The sequence below is a fragment of the Populus nigra genome, chromosome 1 (assembly GCF_951802175.1).
Source record: "Populus nigra chromosome 1, ddPopNigr1.1, whole genome shotgun sequence".
Classification (NCBI taxonomy): Eukaryota; Viridiplantae; Streptophyta; class Magnoliopsida; order Malpighiales; family Salicaceae; genus Populus; species Populus nigra.
The window spans coordinates 37,028,009-37,050,288 of NC_084852.1; the positions used below are offsets into that span (position 1 = coordinate 37,028,009).

The 22,280-nt window shown below is 31.2% G+C and overlaps 4 protein-coding genes across 4 annotated transcripts; 3 read left to right on the top strand and 1 right to left on the bottom strand.

The window, feature by feature from the left end:
- The first annotated feature begins 6,527 nt into the window (after window positions 1-6,527).
- LOC133673759 (RGG repeats nuclear RNA binding protein A-like) lies at window positions 6,528-10,565 on the top strand. Its single transcript, XM_062094652.1, has 7 exons — window positions 6,528-6,950; window positions 7,632-7,947; window positions 8,064-8,129; window positions 8,237-8,390; window positions 9,423-9,581; window positions 9,659-9,715; window positions 9,975-10,565. The coding sequence occupies exons 1-7, from the start codon at window positions 6,767-6,769 to the stop codon at window positions 10,143-10,145; spliced, it is 1,107 nt and encodes a 368-aa protein (XP_061950636.1). The 5' UTR covers window positions 6,528-6,766; the 3' UTR covers window positions 10,146-10,565.
- Window positions 10,566-10,786: 221 nt separating this feature from the next.
- On the top strand, window positions 10,787-12,091 carry LOC133681676 (pentatricopeptide repeat-containing protein At4g16835, mitochondrial-like). The gene is made up of 3 exons (XM_062104789.1): window positions 10,787-11,036; window positions 11,444-11,767; window positions 11,868-12,091. The coding sequence occupies exons 1-3, from the start codon at window positions 10,787-10,789 to the stop codon at window positions 12,089-12,091; spliced, it is 798 nt and encodes a 265-aa protein (XP_061960773.1).
- Window positions 12,092-14,094: 2,003 nt separating this feature from the next.
- Window positions 14,095-16,652, bottom strand: LOC133689808 (GTP-binding protein YPTM2-like). Its single transcript, XM_062109866.1, has 8 exons — window positions 16,413-16,652; window positions 15,889-15,961; window positions 15,640-15,687; window positions 15,489-15,536; window positions 15,095-15,166; window positions 14,836-14,991; window positions 14,619-14,722; window positions 14,095-14,422 (listed from the first exon to the last, which is right to left on the bottom strand). The coding sequence occupies exons 1-8, from the start codon at window positions 16,424-16,426 to the stop codon at window positions 14,326-14,328; spliced, it is 612 nt and encodes a 203-aa protein (XP_061965850.1). The 5' UTR covers window positions 16,427-16,652; the 3' UTR covers window positions 14,095-14,325.
- Window positions 16,653-19,596: 2,944 nt separating this feature from the next.
- On the top strand, window positions 19,597-21,364 carry LOC133680983 (uncharacterized). The gene is made up of 2 exons (XM_062104056.1): window positions 19,597-19,949; window positions 20,998-21,364. The coding sequence occupies exons 1-2, from the start codon at window positions 19,733-19,735 to the stop codon at window positions 21,168-21,170; spliced, it is 390 nt and encodes a 129-aa protein (XP_061960040.1). The 5' UTR covers window positions 19,597-19,732; the 3' UTR covers window positions 21,171-21,364.
- The last annotated feature ends 916 nt before the right edge of the window (window positions 21,365-22,280 follow it).

Genomic DNA, 22,280 nt, shown 5'->3' on the forward strand with positions numbered 1-22,280 from the left:
GAAGAAAAAACACAATGTCAAAGCCTTCAACACCTATTAAACACAACCGACCGTTTTAACTACTAGTTCGGGGGATCAGTTTATTTTTATCTTCGACGAGAATACAAGAAAGAGAGAGAGAAAATGAGAGTTGGTTTTACATCTGCCGACCAAATTGTCTTCCTTCTGGTTTGACAGGGCAGTGTTGGGTTGTTTTTAAAAATATTATTTTTATTTGAAAATGTATTAGAATAATAATATTTTATTTTTTAAAAATTATTTTTAATATCAACAAATCAAAAGAATTTAAAAAATAAAAAAGTATTATTTTAATACTTTTGAAAATTACACAAAAACCAAAAGGGAACGCTATTTCACAGAAGAAATTACGATTTAGAAATAATATCTGGGATTTTGGCTATTTTGAAAAGGTGATTTGGGAATTACGTATAGAATTTTGGCTATTTTAAATACAGTGGCAATGGCAATTTTATAATTATTATTGTACTATCAACGAAACGTTTTTTTTCTCTCGCTACGGATGACACACTGTGATTTTGAGAGAGATTAGTTGAAAAGGCAAACTATGACTCCAGGGAAGGCTTCAAATGGCATTTTTATCATCGAGTCTATGTTTCGTTTTTTTGTTTTCTTCCTTGGAGTCATAAACATAGACTATATGGTAAAATTATAAAAAATCCATTTGAAGCCTTCCTGGGAGTCATAGAAGATAGACTATATGATAAAATTATAAAAATGCCATTTGAAGTCAATCATAGATTCCCTGCTTCCTAGTCCTTTTGGAAATTATTATTATACATATCCTAAAACAAAACAAAATAAAACCGTGTTTTTCTACAGAAATGACAAAATTATAGATTTTACTAACTTTTTTATTAAATCAATAACAAAACTATAATTTTTGTATTTTGTTTTCATAAAGAAAACAAGTTTCATTGTAACAATTGCAACATTATTTTATTATTATGCTACATTAAAAATTAACTTAAGATCTTACATGTTTTTATTAATCTATATATTTTTTATTATATTTTATTATATGTAAATATTGAATTTTTGATTTATGGTTATACTTATTACTTGATATAAAAAAAAAACATGTTGATAACACCTACACAATTACTCTTTTGCTTTAAAAAAAAACAGTTGTTCAACCTGCAAAGAGGCGAGTTGAATAGACGTGTTAACACTTTATTTTTTGTATTTATTGACACAAATAGTTTCTGATGTATTTAATTAAATGCATGTATATAAGCCTTTTGGTTTATAATTAGATTTAAAAAAAAACATATAAAAAGCTGGCATGTTTATTTATTTATTTATTAAAAAAATTATCCGACCTTTAAAATTCAGATTAAGTAACTACTGAAAATGTAATTAGTGTTGCTTTCTATATGTTATTTATTTTCTACCTCTAAACCGTCTACACCTTTATGCATTCTTGGATTATAAATTTAAAATATATTAAATAATATAACGATAAGATTAATATCCATAAAACCTCGACTTTTAAAATGACAAAAAAAAAAACTAAAAATTACAAAAAAGAAAAGCAATAAAAATAGAATGGGTGAAGTAGTTGAAATGGCCATTAAAACAGGGAATCAGGCTTGAGTTGATAAGCCTAAAAGCTGAAGAGGCTTAACCCAATTTAAGCAGCCAAGATTTTGGGCCACTCTATTTGCTAGATGGACCGGACCTACTTTATGCGAAATTATGGATCAGTTAAACTAAGAACCATGCTAAAATAACGAAGGAAACTCGTTCAACAAATTCTCCACAGAGACGGTGACAGCTTGTTACGAACAAGGACGAAGAACCATGCTAGATACAAACCCATTAATTTTCCTGAATTGCTATCAGAAATTATTTGTTGGGTTTATCTATTCGGGTCCGTGGGCTCTTAGACATACAGTTTGTTTTTTACCGTGGAAAAGTGTTTTTTAAAAAAATTAATTTTTTTTTTAAATAATTTTTTTATACCTTTAAATCGTTTATCATTTTAATGTCTTAGTATCAATTAAATCGTTTATCATTTTAATGTGCTAGTATCAAAAATAAATTTTATAAAATAAATATATAATATTATTTTAATACATTTCTAAGTGAAATGTACTTTGAAAAATAATTACTACCATAATTTCAAATGAACCCTTAATATCTCAGTCCTCCCAATGCTTCAAGTATTTTTAGGTCTTCATGTTCAAAGTTGAAACCATAACTTCAAAAGTTATATTTTCCACTTATATAAAACTGAATAGTTTTATTCTTCTTGTTTTTTCCCCATTATTCTCAAGAAAATAAAAAGAAAAATAATTCTTGGCAATCAAAAAGTGGATCTACTGAACACTCTTTGATATAAATGTTAATTTATTTTATTAACGATAAGGGATAAGACTTTGGGTTCATTATAATATCTATTATATTATATCAGATACTTCTACATGACCTATTAAAAACATTTCTGGACTAGCCATTTGTTCCCTCGTAATGGTCATACCTTGAATTAACCTTACAACCACACATAACGAGATTTAGATGCGCACGTCCCCCTCTTCAATGGACTAGCCACATGTTTCTATTGGATTAACCTCGCAACCTCTCACAATAAGACATGACAGCAGGCGTTGAAAGTTTAGGTAAATCTAAAAGGAGGTGAATTAGGTTGCCAATTAAAAACTTTTTCTTAACTTAAAAGCAAATTATAATACAACCTAATGATCAATCCAAATAACAACTTAAATATCAATAGAGACAAATTTAAATAAGCATCAGTACAATCAACGCTCCAAGACGATCACAAAAAAATATAAGAGATAGTTAAAAGAATATGTACCGAGATTTTTATAGAGGCTTGGAAAATCGCCTACTCCTCTTCTTAAACCATCATTTAAGAGTTTCACTAACACTAACTTGATCTACTTCACGGATAAGATCAAATTTTTACACAATCTTTTTCACATGTCAAGTAATGAAACCTTTCTTAATCCTTTTATAGGCTCAAGATTAAACCAAATCCTTTTACAGGCTAAGGATCGAACCTAACACCTAATCTTTTGATTAGCAACCCATTTCTCACCAATACTTGTAAATTGAAAAGTATCAAACAACTTTAATAGCCTTTATAAAACTTTCTCAAGTGCTTTAGTGTCATTTACACTTTCTAAAATATTACTCTCTTAATAGAGTTGAATGGAATACAAACAAAGCACTAGAAAGAATGTTGCCAATAACAACCCAACCTTTGTTTTATGAAAAATCAAGAGTAAAACTATGGTTGCAAGAGGTTGTTAAGAGTGAGAGTATGATCAAAACTTTGTCTTGGATGTTCTACTTCATTTTGCCGAAGAGTATTTATAGGGCTAAAAATCAAACTAGTCGTTGGTCATAACTTTTAAAATATTTATGTCCATTAGAGAATCAAATATACCCTTATTGGAACCGATTATATCATTTTAAAGTTGCTGGGTAAATTTTGAAATTTTTAGAAAAATAGTTAAACCATTTTACAAACCAATTAGATTGTTTCTTAAAACAGTAACCTATTTCCTAAATTGGCTAGACTAATTTAGGAATTAGGAAAATTCTTTTGTTTTGTGTACTTCGGTATTTTCTTAGTTTTCTTGTGTTCTTTTTGGGTTTGTCTAGGTTTTATATATATGAAAAATGATTCCTAAATAAATTAAAAGTTATTTGACAAAACCTTTTTTACAAGATCTTGATCTTTAAAATTGAAAGTCATTATTATCTAAAGATTCTTGTTTGAAATCAGAAAATGTTATGGCATCACTTTATATATTCATGCCCTGGTTCTTTGATGATTTCCCTAAATGATTACAATCTCTTGAAATTTATCTAAATCATCACAAAGCTTGTGCAATATGCAAATATATATGTGTCATATTAATTAAGTAAAGTTACTTATCCTAGCTCTTACACATGTCTTTACTTTTTATTCAATCATTATTTAACTTAATTATTAATGCATGTTTATATAGGCATTCAAATAAATAAATGGTTATCTCACCATATAGAAACATAAAGATCCAAGCATGATCATAAGCTTTAAGCATATAGGATAAATCAAATTAAATGTTAAGTTTAAAACACCTTAACTTTTAAGTATAAAACAAGTTAAAAGTATAACTCTTCAAGATTATTGTTAAAAAACTTAATTGCAACTCATTAATCATATCAATTTGCACATGAATACTTTCAATCATGACAACATATGTATTTCTCCTCATATTGTATGCAATGATGACATAAATATAATGCTACAAAATATATATCAAGTATGTGTCATTATTAAAAAAACATTTTCGAGATAACAGATCAACCAATTCAAATTATTTATTCCACAAAAGTATAATCAAGATAATCATAAAGAAACATGGAGTCAAATATTATATATCTCTTTTCAATAAGCATATATACAAATAATCAAGAGGATAAGAAATTTATATCATGACTCATTGACAAATGATAAGTCCTTATTTGTTTTTTTAAAATTTTTCTTTTAATCTGATTGTTTCATCGTATTTAAAATAATATATCATTGTTCTTAAATGTTTTTGATCCACGATTTATTAAAATTGAAAATTAATTAGAATTGTTGAAACTCATGTACATTATATTATTTCTTTTATGAACTGAAGCAGTTGTTATCATAAGATGAGGTATGAGGGATATCTAGAACTAATATGTAGGTGTTTGTCGAATAACATGTATACTGAACTGATCCTCATGAGAATTTTATATGGAGAGATTATTTGTGTCTATAGAAAGACTCAAATGATAGTTGTGTACGTGATTCTTATATTTGAGATCACTAAGTTATCTTATATAAGGATTGTTATGTTTTGATTCTGTTACTCGTTATTCAAATCAAGGGTAACAAATAAATAAATATTGAGTACAACATGAATTATATAAAGGTATTTAAGTAATTAAAAGATGATTCACCATCCTAAGTGAATTAGAGAAAATGTTCCATCTTTTCTCAAATAGTATCGATTGTAAATTCTTGTGTATGGTAAAATGAGATTTGAAAAAAGTTTCAAATCTTATTTAAAAAATTAATGACTATAGTGTTGAGAACAAATATGATTTGATAGAGTAAACACACTTCATGCTATAATATCTAAATCGAAACATTATTGATAAAAAAATAATAATTATACTGAGAAACTTAGTAAATCTCTAGTTCCAAAGCTCCTGGGTTGATATTCAATAGATTTTGTTAATCAACATGGATGAAAAGTGGATGGAATGGTAAAATAAAATACCATAGATAATGTTAAGGGTATAATTTATATATGCAAATGGTGAAAAATAAAATTAAAAATAATCAATATTTTTACAACTGATTGTAAATATCCATGTGTAGTTTTTTTGTTCACAGCCCATAACTAACATACATGCTTCCTTCTTAACTTCGAGGACTAGCACCTATAAAAATTTATTAAATAAAAAGTGTATTTGAAACGCAGTGACAATTCATTCTTAAAAATTTTGAATTTTTTTATTTAAAATAATTTTTTAATATTTTTAGATTGTTTTGATGTGCTCATATTAAAAATAATTTTAAAAATTAAAAAAATATTTATTTTAATATATTTTTTAAAAAATACTTTAAACCAGACAATTCCAAACCATTCCAAACAGACTTGTATTGAAGGCTGGCTTTGCGGATTATTCGAGGAGGAACCTGGTTTTAATTAACGATCACTGTTCGATAAAAACCTGAATATTTTTTTTATATATATTTTTAAATTATTTTAATATGTAAATATTAAAAATAAATAAAAAAATATAATTTTAATATATATTCAAATAAAAACAATTTAAAAAACAATTACTACTGTATCATTTATTACAACCTACTTGATAGGAATTCATTTAAAAATCTTCATACCGAACACCTCACAATGCCCCTAACATGCTCTATTAATGTGATTTGACCTATGGTTGTTATCCTAGGGATCATCCTAGTGAGTTATTTTCAAGGCTATTATAACAAATTACGCGGTATTTTTTTTTAAAAAAATTAACATAAAATTTAAACCAAACATCTTATCTATTTTAATCAATCATCAAATATCGAATATTTTTCTTTCTTTATTTAATTTAATAATCTACATTGATTTTTTCAATTAATTTAACTAATCAAATTTGTATAAACGTTATTTATTTTATTTTCTTATACTTCTTATTTTATTCTCTTAATAAAATAATTAAAAAAGTCAAGAAATTACCAAAAACAGTAGAATCTTTTCTAAAAAAATCTTTTACTTATTGTGTGTTTAGTATCATGATATTTTTTTAAGTATTTTTTAATTATAAATATATTAATTTTTTTTAATTTTTTTATATTAACACATAAAAAAACATAATGGAGCTTAAAAAAAGAGATGTCAAATTTACATCAGTGGGGCTTAAAATAAACAAAGACGGCAAGCACACATGATAAACATACACCCTTCCTTACACTAACATTGCGTACTAGGGTTTTTAAGGATTAGGTTTCTCTACTCTAACACTCTCATCTTCTCTCTGCCGCATTGACTAGGGTTCCAACGCAAGTCACTCTTCTCGCTCCCTCGTATTTTCCCTCTTATTTTCTAACCTCCCAAACACTCCTAGCCTTCAACTACTCTCAATAAATAATGGCTTTAATCAATCAATAGGGTCTTTTGCTGTTTGAAGGTAAACAAGCTGAAGGACTATATATTTATCTGTGCTTATCAGAAACTCAAAGAGACAAATGGCAACAGCGAACCCTTTTGATATCCTTTGTGACGATGACAACAATGAGGACCTTTCTCAACTCGTCGCCGCTGCTCAGCTTAAGGCGGCCGAGAAGCCCAAGAAGGCGGATAAGTCCGCTGCTGCTCCTGCTTCTCAGCCTGCTAAGCTTCCCACCAAGCCTGCTCCCCCTGCACAAGCTGGTGAGCTTCGATTTACTAACCGTTGTTTGTGTTGATTAAATTTGTTGCTCTTGATTCATTAACGAAGAAATTTGCTTTGGAGGTGTTTAAAGTACTGAGCCTTTTTTTTTTATTTACGTTGGTTTTTGTTTTGTTTTTATGTTTGAATGCTAGAACATGAAGGGAAAAGTGGTAAATTTATTGAAATTGTTAATTGAATAGTTGTTTTAACTTTATTTTTCTTTGAGTACGCCTAATAGTGTTAAATTGTTCTGGTTGTTGAGGGATGAAGGGAATATAAGAGAAGGGAGGACATGTTTATTGAATCTGTTGGTGTTTCGTTATTTCTTGAATGTTGGTTTGTCAGCTGATCACCTGTTTGCTTACTTATCCCTGTAATGTTTGTTAATGGTGGAGTTCTAGATGATTGTTTAATCTTGTTTTGATTGTTGGAAGATAAAATTGTTGCTTGACTCCACCCAAATACCCCTGTTAGGTAGCTCCTGGCCATTTTTTCTCTCTATTTTTGATAAATATTTAACGGAGTATTTCTTTTGTGTTTTTAAAATTACTTTCTTTTGTCACCTTTTATTGCGTTCTTTGTTATTTCATGGATTGGTAGCACAGGCTGACAGGTGGCACTGATTAATGTTGGAGTTGTATTTCATGTTCTTAATACGGGTCTTTTATCTTCTCAACCAGTGAGGGAGGCAAAGAATGAAGGTGGACGTGGAGGAGGCCGTGGAGAAGGGCGTGGCTATGGGCGTGGTCGCGGTCGCGGTGGCAGATTTAACAGAGAATCAAATAACAATGAAACGACCTTCATTGGCAATGGTTTTTCTGGAGGATCCAGACCATCTGAAGATGGAGAGGCTGGGAGAACGTCTGAGAGGCGTGGCTATGGTGCCCCTCGTGGTGGTTTCCGTGGTGGTCGCCGTGGTGGTTATAGCAATGGGGAAGCTGGAGAAGGTGAACGCCCTAGAAGGCAGTATGATCGCCACAGCGGTACCGGTCGTGGGTTAGTATTTTATCGCTGAAATATTCATTTTTATTATATGCTGTTTTGACCTTGAAATTTCCTTCATTACTTGTTATAATTTGCCATAAAAAATTTCATTGTATTTGCCATGGCAGGAATGAGCTTAAACGCGAAGGGTCTGGCCGTGGTAACTGGGGAACTCCTGCTGATGAAATTGCTCCGTGAGTTTCTGTCTTTGTGCTCCCAGCAGTTTTTTTTTGAAATTTAACTTTATACGTGATGACTTAGCTATGCACACATGTATGTATACTTGTGTAACTGAATTCAGAGAGACTGAGGAACCTGTTGTTGACAACGAGAAGAGTGTCATTACTGAGAAGCAGCCAGAAGAGGAGGATGCTGCAGCTGCCATCAAGGATGCTGCAGATGCCAGCAAGGATGCTGCTGCGAATGAGCCAGAAGAGAAGGAGCCTGAGGACAAGGTGAATTTTCCTTTTTAAACCTGGTCTTATCTTGGGATGTCTTCACAAATAAATGGAATAGTGCTATCATCTAGAACTTCAAATTTTTATTAACTTTTTTACTTTTCAGAGGTATGACTGTTATGCTGGATTATTATGACGAAATTTATTAGCTAATGTGAAGATATAAGGTTCAAAACTGACTTAAATGTTGTTTGCTTGATCACTAATTTCATCCTCTAAATTTTGACAAGATCTTTCTGAAGTGTTCTGTATACAATCGTGAGTTTTTGTAACTGATGAATTTTTTTAACTTGGTTTAATATTGTCAATCAAGGACCGCTTTCATACACATTCAGTAAAATTGATGACGTGTTTCCTATTTAATAAGCAATCTTATGGAAGCTTCATTGTCAAGATTCTGTCATGCTTCCTTGTAAAAGTCACTGATAAAAAACTTATATTTTATTGGTTAAAATTTTCACTAATAAAAAACTTATCTTTTATTGGTTAAAATTTTCTTATATATGTATATTTGGACTCATTTTGCTGGGAAATGACAGATTGAAGGCATTGATTACTTATTATAAGTGCTACTTTTGATCTAGATATTTCTGTTCAAGCAATCCTGTTTTTGTGCTTTGCTTGCGTTTTGTAACAGTTTCAATTGTAGTTATGAACTTAACCTTCACATATTCTGCACGTATGAGTTCTCAATTAAGAGATCAGTCAATTTAAATGTTGGTTATATTGATTAATTATCATTCAGAACAAGTTTAGAATTATAGGGTAATTAGCCTGTTTGAGTTGGATTCCTCTGGAAAGTCAAACTCCCCTGAATCATCATTTATCCTAGATCAAACACTTAAGCTATGTGATGAAATGACATCACTGTAATGATATTATGCAGCTCAATTTCAAAGTCCATTGAACTTATGACCAGCTTCGGTGTGCATTGAAATTGACTTTCTGGTTTTGATGCATAACTATTTTGTGTGTTTTCTTGTGCTGTTGTATTTTTTTCAATAAATCCCTTTCCTTTTGTATTAATAGGAGATGACACTGGAAGAGTATGAGAAGGTTCTTGAAGAGAAGAGGAAGGCTTTGCTTTCTCTGAAGGCTGAGGAGAGGAAAGTTGGCTTGGACAAAGACTTACAGTCCATGCAACAGCTGTCATGTAAGAAGAGCAACGATGAAATTTTTATCAAGCTGGTAAGAATCATTTCTTTCTTTGAATGTGGAATTGTATTTCATATGGTAGATTGCTAAACAAGCATATTAACTTGTAGGGTTCTGAGAAGGACAAACGAAAAGATGCTGCTGACAAAGAAGACAGAGCCAAGAAGGTGTGTTTTTGGTGTCAGAACTTTTTGTTTTTGTTCGTGCGATGTTGATCATGGTTCTCTCTAACTTCAGTTCCTTTTGATATGCTGACATCTTAAGATATGCACCTCAAAGTACTTTGTCAGTTTTATATGTCCTTGGCTCTTTCTTATTATCCATTTTTTATTTGATGAATAACTTTTTGTATGACCTAGAACTTTTTTAATCCATCCATGCAAGTATTGATGATGGGAAAGCCCAACTGGCGTTACTTGAATGCAGGCTGTCAGCATAAATGAATTCCTGAAGCCTGCTGGAGGTGACAGGTACTACAACCCTGGTCGAGGTCGAGGCCGTGGCCGTGGAAGGGGTGGATATGGAGGCAATACTCGTGATGTGGAAGCTCCCTCTATTGAAGACCCTGGGCAGTTCCCCACCTTGGGTGGCAAGTGATACTTGCAGCCTTTCATCATCACATCGATTCTCATGTGGAATTCCTTGTGATCTAATTCTTGATTTCTCTTGTGGAATTCCTTGTGATCTAATTCAAGAGTTCGAGTCAAGGGTTATCAATGGGAATTATGATTTCCTATGTCAAAAACCATCTCAAACATCTAGTATTTTGGGTGTAAATTTTAGATTTATTCCTGTGATTCCTTCCCAACTTTCATGTTGCATGCATAACCCCCTTTTTTTTGTTTAAATTAGGGCATATGGAGCCGTTATTGTGTCTGACTTAGTGGCATCAGTTTTGGTTTTTTTTAGGGTAACAGCATTTTTACTAGTATTTTCAATTTTTCCTGCTGTGTTTCTGATCTATTGTCATTATTTCTTTAAAAGAAATGAATGAGTTGCTTTTAAGGTTCCCAGCTATTCAGGTATTAGCTTCAGCTTAGTATATTGTCGCCAAATGTCTGAGATATATAGGAACTGGAATGAATTAGCATACTGAGTATGTGATATTTAGGCAATTGTTGAAATCCTACTGCCTGTCTGAAACTGTATTATTTACCAACAAAATAGAAAACCCACTTTCCCTCCCTTTCCTCAAAACCATGCTTCTTCTCTTTCTACTTGCACAATCCAAAACCAAAATGCCGACCCAATCAAAAACCCAATGGGGTCGGGCCATTTTCAGCAAATCCACTGCGCAGCTTGACCGCCATGCCAAACCTAGCGGTGTCATTTTATCAAACAAGACAATCACTTGCTATATTAGATCCAGAGACTTGGATTCTGCTCTTAATGTTTTCACTAATATGGCGGTTAAAACAACAGTTACTTGGAATTCAGTTTCGGCCGGTTTCTCAATGAAGCGCTGGAAATTGAGGAAGCCCAGGAACTGTATGTTAAAAATTCCTGAACCATGATAGCTTGTTATGTATGTAGTTCTGACGTGGAAACAGCTCAGCCTTTCTTTGAAGATATACCCATTAAAGATGCAGCTTCTTGGAATGCAATGATATCCGGTTTTGCGTAGAATTAGTTTATGGACACAGCACGCACCTAGTTCTTGATAATGCCAAAGAAAAACGTAGTTACTTGGAATGCTACGATTTCAGGGTCTGTAGAGTGCGGGGAGCTGGATTTGGCGTTAAAGTTGGTTTGAAAAGGCGCCAGTTAAGAGAGTGGTGGCTCGGACCGCGCTATGATCATTGGGTACGTGAAGCTTTGGAGGATTGGATTGGCAGAAAGATTGTTTCGTGAGATGCCCGAGAAGAATTTATTGACTTGGAATGCTATGATTGCAGGTTGTATTGAGAATTGCAGAGCTGAGGATGGTGTAAAGCTTTTTAGAACAATGGTGGGATTTGGTATTCATCCAAATTCGTCAACTTTGAACAGCATTTTGTTAGGGTGTAGTGAGTTGTCTGCTTTGCAGTTGGGCAGGCAAGAGCATCAACTAGTTTGCAAGTCTCCACTGTCTAATGATACAACCGCAGGAACTTCGTTGATTGGCATGTATTGTAAGTGTGGAGTGATGGAGGACGGTTGGAAATTGTTTTTGAGGGTTCCACGGAAGGATGTTGTCACTTGGAATGAAATGATTTCTGGTTATGATCAACACAAGGAAGGTAATAAAGCCAGACTGGATCACTTTGTTGCCATATTATCAGCTTGTAACCATGCTGGATTTACAGTCCTCGGCGTTAAATATTTCCGTTCAATGGTGAGGGATTAAGGACTTGCAGCTAAACCTGATCACATGTATGGTTGATCTTCTTGGTCGGGCAGGTAAGTTCGTGGAGGCTGTAGATTTGATCGAGAAAATGCCTTTCAAATCTCATGCTGCCATATTTGGGACGCTTTTAAGTGCATGTAGAACACACAAGAACACTGAGATAGAAGAAATCTTGATCCAACGGCTGCAGTTGGACGTGTATGATTATTCCCCATAAAGGATCAATTCCAAAGGAGAGGTCGTAACAGGCATACTACTGACTTCTACGAGATCATATCAGCCCTGGTGGAATTGGCAGAGAAACTAAGGTTGCTGTAGCCATATTCTCCCCTATTTGGAACTTATGATGCATTCGATCTTAAAGCTGGACAAATCCATCTGCGGGGACTAGCTTAAGCCTGATATGGCGGCAAATGTAGCTGTTTATTTGCTGAAGTTGATTTGGAAATCAAGAGATAGAGTTGCATTTACTAAGTACGATGGAATAAGGAAGTTTGACAGTGAATTGAGAACAGTACTGAGTTGCAGTGAATAATGCGGATCATAATTCAAATTAAAAATTGGTTTAGTATATGTATAATGAAGTGTAAAACAAGAGAAAATACATGTATAATCTTAAATTCTTAATAATTTTTATATTGGTTTAAATATTAGGTGTGTGCTTCTGCTGCCATATTAAGTAAAAATTATTAAACTTAGTAGATCTCATAATCTGGATCACGAGTTTGATGGGTTAAGCTATAAAATTTAAGTAAATTCAATATATCGTTGTTTTAATATTTAAAAAATATCTTAACTTTTTTTTTTAAAATAAATATATTATATTTTTACTAGTTATTTATGTTGTCTTTTACTTAATAAGTCAAACGAGTCATATATTAATGTAACTCTAACAATACATTTAAAATTAAGATCTGACAAATAAACAGGTTAAAAATCTTGTGATAAACAAATAACAATGAAAAAGAATTCCTCATAGCATAGACATTCTTTCTTTTTTACGTTCAAAATTTTGTTAAGTCCCATCCACAGGCAATAACCTAGTTTTATCTAATTTAACAAGATGAATACATTTTTGAATTATTGAAAATACAATTATTATCAACTGTGCAATGTAATTTATATGAATTTAGCGTTTTATCTACTGAAAAGGGGATTTTGTGGTTTTATTTACTAAAAGGGTTATTATTATATATATTTGTAGCAAATAAAAAAGCACTAACAAAAAACTGTAAGAGCTTAGGCTTTCACTTTGGAGTTTGGAAACGGACTCATCAGCTGTGGTTTTTAATAGTTGTAATTACAATTTGCCCCTTCTTTCTGTTAGACAGCCGAGTTCTTTTTCCCTTTGTAATAGTTACGGGAAGCTCTTACGTCATAACAATGGATTAGCCATAAAGGAGCGAGCTTTGAGATCTTGCGGGTTGTTAGGAGTTTGGGAGGAATAAAGAGTTTTTCGTGCTTTATTTATTTAAATTGAAGGATTAGAGTTTTTTTTTTTAAGAAAATAAAACTGGATTCGTTTCTGATTTTACTTTTTTATTTTATTTTTGGGGGTGAAGTAGATGGTTTATTGTCATGATAACTACTTGATTTGGTTGATGAGTATGGTATTTTGGACGTGATCTCTTTGATCTTAATTTGCCCACTCATTTTCAGAGTAAGTGGTGTCCATTCAGGTTTAACCAATACAAAAAATGGCAAAAAAACCAAAAAAAAAATAAATAGAAATAAGTCATTTTTCATGAAATTGTTTGGATTTAAATATCTTTATAAATTGTTTGGATTTACACAGTCTCGGATAAACATACTAACATTTAGCTTTTACTTGGTTTATGCTTGATTTAACTTAGATATATTTTTGTTATAAATAGCTTTTTTAAAATATATATTTTTTTAAACTCAGCATAGCTCATCATGAATTTAACATGCTAAGTAATGAAACTCCAGTCAGTTTAATATATCTTTATCTGAATACTTCTTAAAAATATTATTAACAAAACCAGTCCATACCTTGATCAAATTATATTAAAGTACCTCTTATAATTTAATTTTAAACCAATATTAGAAAAAGAATTGAATCGACAAGTTTCAAAATTAACCTGGATTTAATATTAATACCAAATAATTTTGTGGCCTAAATATTTTTTTATATGTATATTTTTTTTTTAAAATGATTTTAGCCACAAAGTCCCTATCTATGTAACGAAGAGAAGAAAGTTTCAAAGAAAAGACAAGGCAAATACTGCTATTCACCAGTACTCCTATTTTGTACAGATGTTTTTAAAATCAAATACATTTAAAAGAATGGAAGTTTTAACAAAGGTGTTAACTGGCAAAGAAAACCAAATCATAACAAATAACCTTCATATCAAAGGATTGGGAGTAGACGAACTAGTTTTACATGCCAACATGGTTAAGGTCACAAGCCAACTTCACAACGGCTCTCTTCTAAGATGAGCAGCAGCCAGAATTCTGGTTCACAGGCTGTCCTCGAATCTGCACTGTTGGGGGCCTTGCGTTGTTCATGGCTGGCTGGCTTGCCATCCTGGTAGACAAGAGCAAAAACGTAAGAGGCCAATTGTCTAAAACATGCCCATGTTAAAATACCCCACAATAAAGAAAAAGTCGGTTGAATTTGCAAGGCAAAACGGCCTCTAATTGTGGGAACTGTTCAGCTAGTAAATAATGGATCTCATTTTTCAAAAAACGTATTGGCAATATCTGAATGAAATTAAAAGCACCTGTTCTTGATCTCTGCAGCCATAGCCATGAAAGCCTGCTCAACATTGGTGGAATTTTTTGCGCTTGTCTCAATGAAAGGGATCCCAATTTCATCCGCAAATGCCTGAATAAAGATGCAAATTCCATATTAGAACTTCCAAGACTCGTCAAATTGTAACGTGAACCAATACACTTTAACATGCAAAAGCAAAAAAGAATGTACATTACTAAAATTACCTTTGCTGTCTCATAGGAGACGACTTTGTTGGCTGTGAGATCGCTCTTGTTTCCAACTAGAAGCTTGTTCACATTTTCACTTGCATAACGATCAATTTCACTCAACCATTGTTTAACATTGTTGAAGCTCTCTTGATCTGTAACATCATAAACAACCTAACCAAGATGCCACAGAAATAAGACAAACCTCTCAAGGAGATGAAAAGTAAGGTATTATGTAAACAAGGAGAGAGAGGAAGAGATGAAGAGGCAAACTCACAATGATTCCATGAGCTCCACGATAGTAACTGCTTGTGATTGTCCTAAAACGCTCTTGTCCAGCTGTGTCCCACTGCACAATTGGTTAACCAGGAAGCACAATTAGTAATTGTGTATAGAAGATTGTCATGTCCAAGGAATTTAAACATTGCCATCTATGCACCATATCTTTGTATGATAAATAGAACAAGCAGCTTAAATAAACCATTGTGTATCAAAGATAGTTGCAACTACTGCAAGCTTGAACCACCCTCCCCACCCGCAAAAAAGAAAGATAGAAAATCTCCATACAGCCATTTAAGTTGGATACAATTTCAATCAAAACCAATACAAATTTTGAGACTGAAATCCAGATAAAAAATTCAAAAGGTCATCAATATGATCTTATAACTTACAATTTGGAGTTTCATTGTTTTCCCATCCTGTTCCACAGTACGGATTTTCTACATAATACAGCAGAATTAAAAAAAAAAAATCAATCTCATAATTATATTATTGAAGTAAAAAGGAAAAGCAAAAAAAAAAGAAGAGAAGATAATAGCTTACAAAGTCCACTCCAATGGTACTGATGTAACTATCCAGATATGAACCATCCTGGTAAGAAAACATATAAAAATAATTAAGAACCATCATAAACGGTACACAATGCAGTGGATGCAAAAATATAGACACAGAGGATTGAATGATTTATTGAGAAGAACGCATATGCAAGTACAAATCGCCGAGCTTAAAACTTCACATGTTATTTAGATGAAATTGAAACAAACTAAGAAACCACGAATATAAGAAACTTACAGCAAACCTCAGAAGTAGACATGATTTTCCGACACCAGAATCTCCAATGAGCAAAAGCTTGAACAAATAATCGCTGCAAAAAAATAAATCAAAATCACATAGTTTTTTTTTTCTTTCCACTTAGTAAAATCGTAACACACGCCTTCTCGCAATTACCTATTAAAATCAAAACCATTACTTGTTACAAAAAAAAAAAAAACACCTGTCTTCTAATAATTTCCCAATTAATATGCAAGTTGCAATCAATTCAATAACAAATTAGAAAGAAAAGTCAACGGATCTGAAGTCAAAGTACATGGATCTAACTAATCAAAATCCACCATATCATCAAAACATAATCCAGCCAAAAGAATTTCAAAGACCAAACAAACAAATTTGCATTATTGCAGGTTAACGAATTAATCAATTAACTACATTCAGATCCGGCATAATTGCATCCGTATGTAACATAATTATATATATATATAAAAAAAAAAATTCGAGTTTAACTAAAAGTATTTGATGGTGATAGATTAAAAGCTTACTATTCAGGATTCATGATTTGCGTTGTTAATGGATCGTTTGAATCGCGAGAGTTAGGGTTAGATACCGGAGAAATGAGGGGTCTAGATTGCTGGTTCCGGAGAGAAATCGAACTAAAATACGAGTTGATCGCCGGATAGCGAGAGCGAGAGGTTAGAATCGAGGAGAAACTGGGGTTTCAGGAGAGAGCCCGAGAGGCAAATACGTGTTGTGCTCTGTTGTATCGATTTTTTATTTATTTAAAGCAGGAACTCGATTTTGTCGGAATTTATTTCAAGTGGTTGTGACGTGTCCCTTTGGTTTATTGCTTGCCACGTGCTCTACACTCTCCACCCATATTAGCGTGCTGTTATTGCCCCTTCCCTTGATTAATTGCCCTTTCGCATCAAACATAATAATTAATAATTATAAGAAGTTTTAATAATTATATTAGTGGTAGTTTCATTATAAAAAAAACATCCATTTTTGTTATAAATATTTATTAGTCTGTAATCACTCAAACAATGATTTCTTTACAGCGTAAATAGTTTTTTTTTTAATTATTCTTGATTGTACAAAACGTTTTTTAAGATAAAAATGTATTTTTGAGTTGTAATTCTACAATATTATTAGTAATAATTATAACTACAAGATAATTAATTAAGCTAGCGAGTGATAAATAAAATTTATTATGATATGATAAATAAAAATATTCAATAGTATTAGTGTTACGAGATAATTAATTAAGTTAATGAGTGATAAGATAAATTATTATAATACAATAAATAAAAATATTTAACAATTTATAACTCTGAAGACACCATGGTTATAGAACTTTCAAATAACTATAGAAATGGTCTAGTGACATCGATTAATTTCATTTATAAAAGTACCATAAGTTTTAGGCCTACATTCGTGGAATGAGATTAATTTTGAAGTAAAAAATACCAAAGGAATTTTGAAGTAAAAAAAACCAAAATCCAAAGATGACATAATTTTTTTTAATACTAAGATCATAAATTATTATATTGATCTGGGTTTCATGACCTAACCTACCAAAATCATGAACTTGGGCTAAGATTCTAACATGTTTTATTTTTTAAAATTATTTTTTATTTTATTATATAATACGTGAGTGTAGTGATGAACTTCACATCATGTAATAGCCTTGTTTTTTTTTTGAAACTATTTTTTTGTTTAATTATATCACATAAAAATTAAAAATATATATATAATCAAATCAAAATAAATAAAATATTGAAGGAGAATATTAAAAAGAAAAATAAATAAAGGTGAAAAAAATCAAATGAAAATCAACACAAAACAAAGCCACTTGCAGGTTTAGGATAGCTCTGTTATTTCTTTTTTTTTAGCCCATTAGAGGTGAGCAAAAAAATCGATTAAATAGAAAAAATCAGAAAAAAAATAACTGAAAAAACCGAACTATGAAAAAAAAACCGATTAAAATTTTGAAAAAACCGACCGGTTCGGTTTGGTTTCAATTTTATAAGCTTGAAACCGAAAAAACTGAACCGAACCGAACTCAAACTAGAAAAAAAACCGAGCCAAAACCGGTCGGTTTGAACCAGTTTTGGTTTTTTAAATAAAAAAATTCAGTTTAATTAATTTTTTTTTATAAAAATCAAATCAAACCGAAAATGATTACTCTGAAACCCATCTAATAAAACAAATAACAGGCTACACATTTCCTATTGTCACAATTTCCGCCTACTATTAGTGGCTGGAAAATCAGGCAATTGTCCTTTAGAATTAAAAACCTATTTTTTCTAGCTCAAAACAACTAGGAAACATTTGAAGGACTTGGAAAACTCTATTTTTTGGTATTAAATCACCATTTAATTGCTTAAAAAAAAATCAACACAAATCAAAATAAGTTTGATATATTATTTTGAGTAAGGTAAATTAAAAAGAAAACCAAAATGGAATGTTCCTGAGCAAATTGAACTCACTAATACCAAGAATAACAAGTTTCGTTGCTGAAAAATAATTATTTGTCAATTTTTTTTCTTATTTGTTGTAATTCAGTAACTCTCTTTCATTTCTCAAGTTCAATGACCAAAATAAAAAAAAAATAAAGTTTTGGATCTAAAAATATAATTTTAAAACTAAAAGGATCAAAAATGATTTTTTTACAAAAAAGGCACAAAGGCCCTGTCAATTAATTTGTTTTTAAAGGGACTTCAAATATTTCACCATATATAATGTTAGTCCTCTCATTTTCAATCCTCTTGGACAATAAAATTAGATTATTTTTTTTGTGAAACCAAGTACAAAAAAAAAGGAAAGATGGGATTTTATGATCAATATAATCATATAAAAAATATCAAAACAAATTATCAGCTTCAAATCCTAATCAACCCAACATTAAAAGATCTAATTGAAAAGAAGAAAAAAATTAATTACTAAAGGGCTAAAAATAGAAAAAAAGGGCCACATTTGACCCCTTTTTTACAAGAATAAAAGGCAAGCTATTTTTTACTTCCTTTAATTTTGGTCTCCTCACTTTTAATTCCTTGAAAATAACCAAATATAATCTCTTATTATTAAACCAAGCACTAATATGATAACGAGTTCACTCCTAAATTCTTGGTAATCATATAAAAAACAAATACAAATAAATTATTAATTTTAAATCTCAATCAATACAACATTAAATAATTAAATTAAAAAGAAAAAATTTGATAATGAAAAAAAGACCCAAAAAATACTATTGCAATCTACCATTAATTATCTAACCATCCATAATGGATTATTTAGTTGTTTTAGTTTAGTTTTTTTTTTTTATTTTAATGTTTACATATGTTAATATATATTAATGTGATAATTAATATTTAAATCAGTTAATTATCATATCGATATATTTTTTTAAAAGAACTTTGATACTTTACTTATATCATTTTTTCCATGTATATTTTTAAAATTTTATTTAAAAACAAATTTACATGTTTTTTCTCACATTGAAAATGCTTTTTCTAAAGTCTCAATTTATTTTGTATGTGTTTTGTATTGTGATATAAGATGATTTTTAATTGAAAATATATTAAAATAATTTATATTTTTTATTTTTAAAATCAACTCATTATAATCACTATAAAAACACCTAAAAATCATTATTTTTTTTAAATAAAAGATAATTTAAAAAACATATTATAACGCAAATAGGCGCAAGTAACCCTCTTTTAGAAGCGCAACGTACGTCCAAAAAAACGAAAAGATAAGAAAAGAACAGAAAAGAAAAACTCAATTGCGTGCATCCATCTCCATCTCTCTCTGCTTCCCTACCTCCCTCTCTCCCCCATCCTCTCTCTTACTAATTCACAAGATGCAGAGATCATCGAACAGTTCCAGAGTGACTGAAGAGTTGTTCAAGAACGCAAGCACAGACACAGATCAACAAGAACTTCCCACGTACGATCCACTTTCTCACATTGGAAAGAAGGAAAAGTCTCGTCTCAGATCTGCTGAGTATGCAATCCATGTCATCCCTCTCCTTCTTGTTCTCTGTGCCATCATCCTCTGGTTCTTCTCCAACTCCCCAGGTACTCAAGTCCTCTCTTCTTTCTATTTTGTTACCCTCCCTTTTGTTTATTTTCTCAAACGATACAGTGACTGATTGATTGCTTTATTTACAGCTTTATTCTTTAATCAATCTAAACATTTTTATTCAATTCATGTTCTTACCTGTACAGCGATGCTATCTTGTTAACTAACCAATTAGCTTAAAGGTTGCTGTTAGACTGAGAATGGTTGCAAAATCTATAAAACGAACTGTTTTAGGAATACACTAGTTATTTAACCCATCGCCGCTGCTCGAATATTTTTTTTTAAAATAAATAAGTAAAATTTTCAAATGTGTTTTTTACAATAAAAATTCAAATTATAAATAAAAAATCTATACATACATTTAATTAAATAAATCCCAAATTATTTGTGTTAATACAATTTCATCTTTTTGTTGGTTGATGAGATTTTATGGAAGAAGATTTGTCGAACAATAGTTTCTTTCATCTTTGGGATTGCAGAATTTAACATTTTTTTAAAAAAATTTCTTTCATTTGCCTCTTGTTCTTAGTCAATCCTGGTGTTTATACTAACTTCCCTGTGACCCTTTTGCCTATTTTTATCCTCTGTTCTGACCTGGGCTTTCAAAAATCAGATTTCTCAATGCTACGGAGGTCACACTATCTTGTATCACAGATTTGTATGTGGAAATTGTTTTCCTTCCCTTTCCTTTTGTTTTGTTAGTTAACCCATTTGTTATTTTTTTCCTAATCTTTTATCATACTGAATAATTACGTGACTGCTAGAATCCCATGCATTGAACGGTACATGATTTTCTCTTATCCGAGGATGAGCAGTGCAGTGACTGTAAATTTTTCAACTGATATGGCTTCCACAGAATTATCGTAGTTTAGAGACGGATAGTAAATTTTTAAATTGCTGTATAAAAACCATTATATTGATTAAAGTATGCGCGTATTATTCTTTAATTAGATCGTTTTCTGATCACGCAGTTTAATTAATTTTTTGGCAGAGCCAAGGATTTGAGAATGGATAACGTCGGCAATGGTGTTATTCATGGAACAGGTTGCTGGCTGGCTTTCCTCGTGGCCAAAAGAAGAAAAGAAGCGAAGGGCACCCCAAACAATCTTCCGAAGAGCTCGGATTGGAGCCTGGTGCCGGCTACAATTATGGAGGAAGGTGGTATCAAGGCAGATTACTCTCAAGCAAATCCACCGGACTCCGGCCTACAATCATGATGATTCTTACCAGGACTAGTGCCTCTGATTACCATAATTTGTGCTGCAGAATTCTAGCCAACAGACTTGTATTCTTCTATATTTAGCTCACTGTAATTCCTGCATTAGTGTATACAATCTCTATAAATTAGATACCAAATTACATTAATAAGATGAGGAGAAAAGAACTAAATTACATTATTTTAACAAAAGAAGTGTTTAAGGTTGAAGTAAAAAAAATAAAAATAAAAATAAAATTGCAGGGTATCAATCTCATAATTAAGGAGGCTTAATGGCGCATTTGGTTTCCTTACCTACAATCTTTTCTCAGCTTGGTCCTCTTATAATCTGTTTTGCTATTTTCACCCTCATGCTACCTAATTTTGTCATTGTTAGGTCTTAAATCATGCTGTTAGTTTTCCTAGGTATTACATGTCATTTAAACATTAAAAATAGCTTGAACTGAAAATATTAGTAAACAATTTAGCATGGAAATTTGAAAGTTCTATTAGCAGGGGTCCAAATTCAAGAAAATATTTTTAATTGTGGACAATGGTTAATGTTGAAGTTTGAAAATTTTGGAGTGGCCACAGCGACATTTCTGTTGACGGATACGAGTCAAGACTAATCTTAGCGTTAGGAAGAGCCGAAAGAGCAACTGTCCTGGGTGTTCTTCCTTCTTTTTTTTTTTTCTTTTTTTTTTACGAGATAATTGTTTTTAAAATATTTTTTATTGAAAAATATATTAAAATAATATATATTTTTTATTTTTTTAAAAAATATTTTTAATATTAATATATTAAAATAAACTGAAAATTAAAAATAATTAATTTAAAGTAAAGAAAAAAATAAAAAAAATTATTTTTTTTTAAAAATCCTTTTCATCAAATCTAATTGAGACTTGGAGAAGTCATTTTGTAATGATAACCATCAGATCCTTCAAAATGCCTAAACTGTCCTCATAGGATAATTTCTGTCATTAAATTTTCTGTAGAAGGGGTGATTTAACTTTTACTCGTGTAACTTGTCACATAGCATCTGTGCTACCAAACACTTACTTTTCCTATTCGAAGTAATTTGTCCTTCAAACTTGCGAGGAGTTCTTCTCGAAAATGAGGGAGCTAGACATAA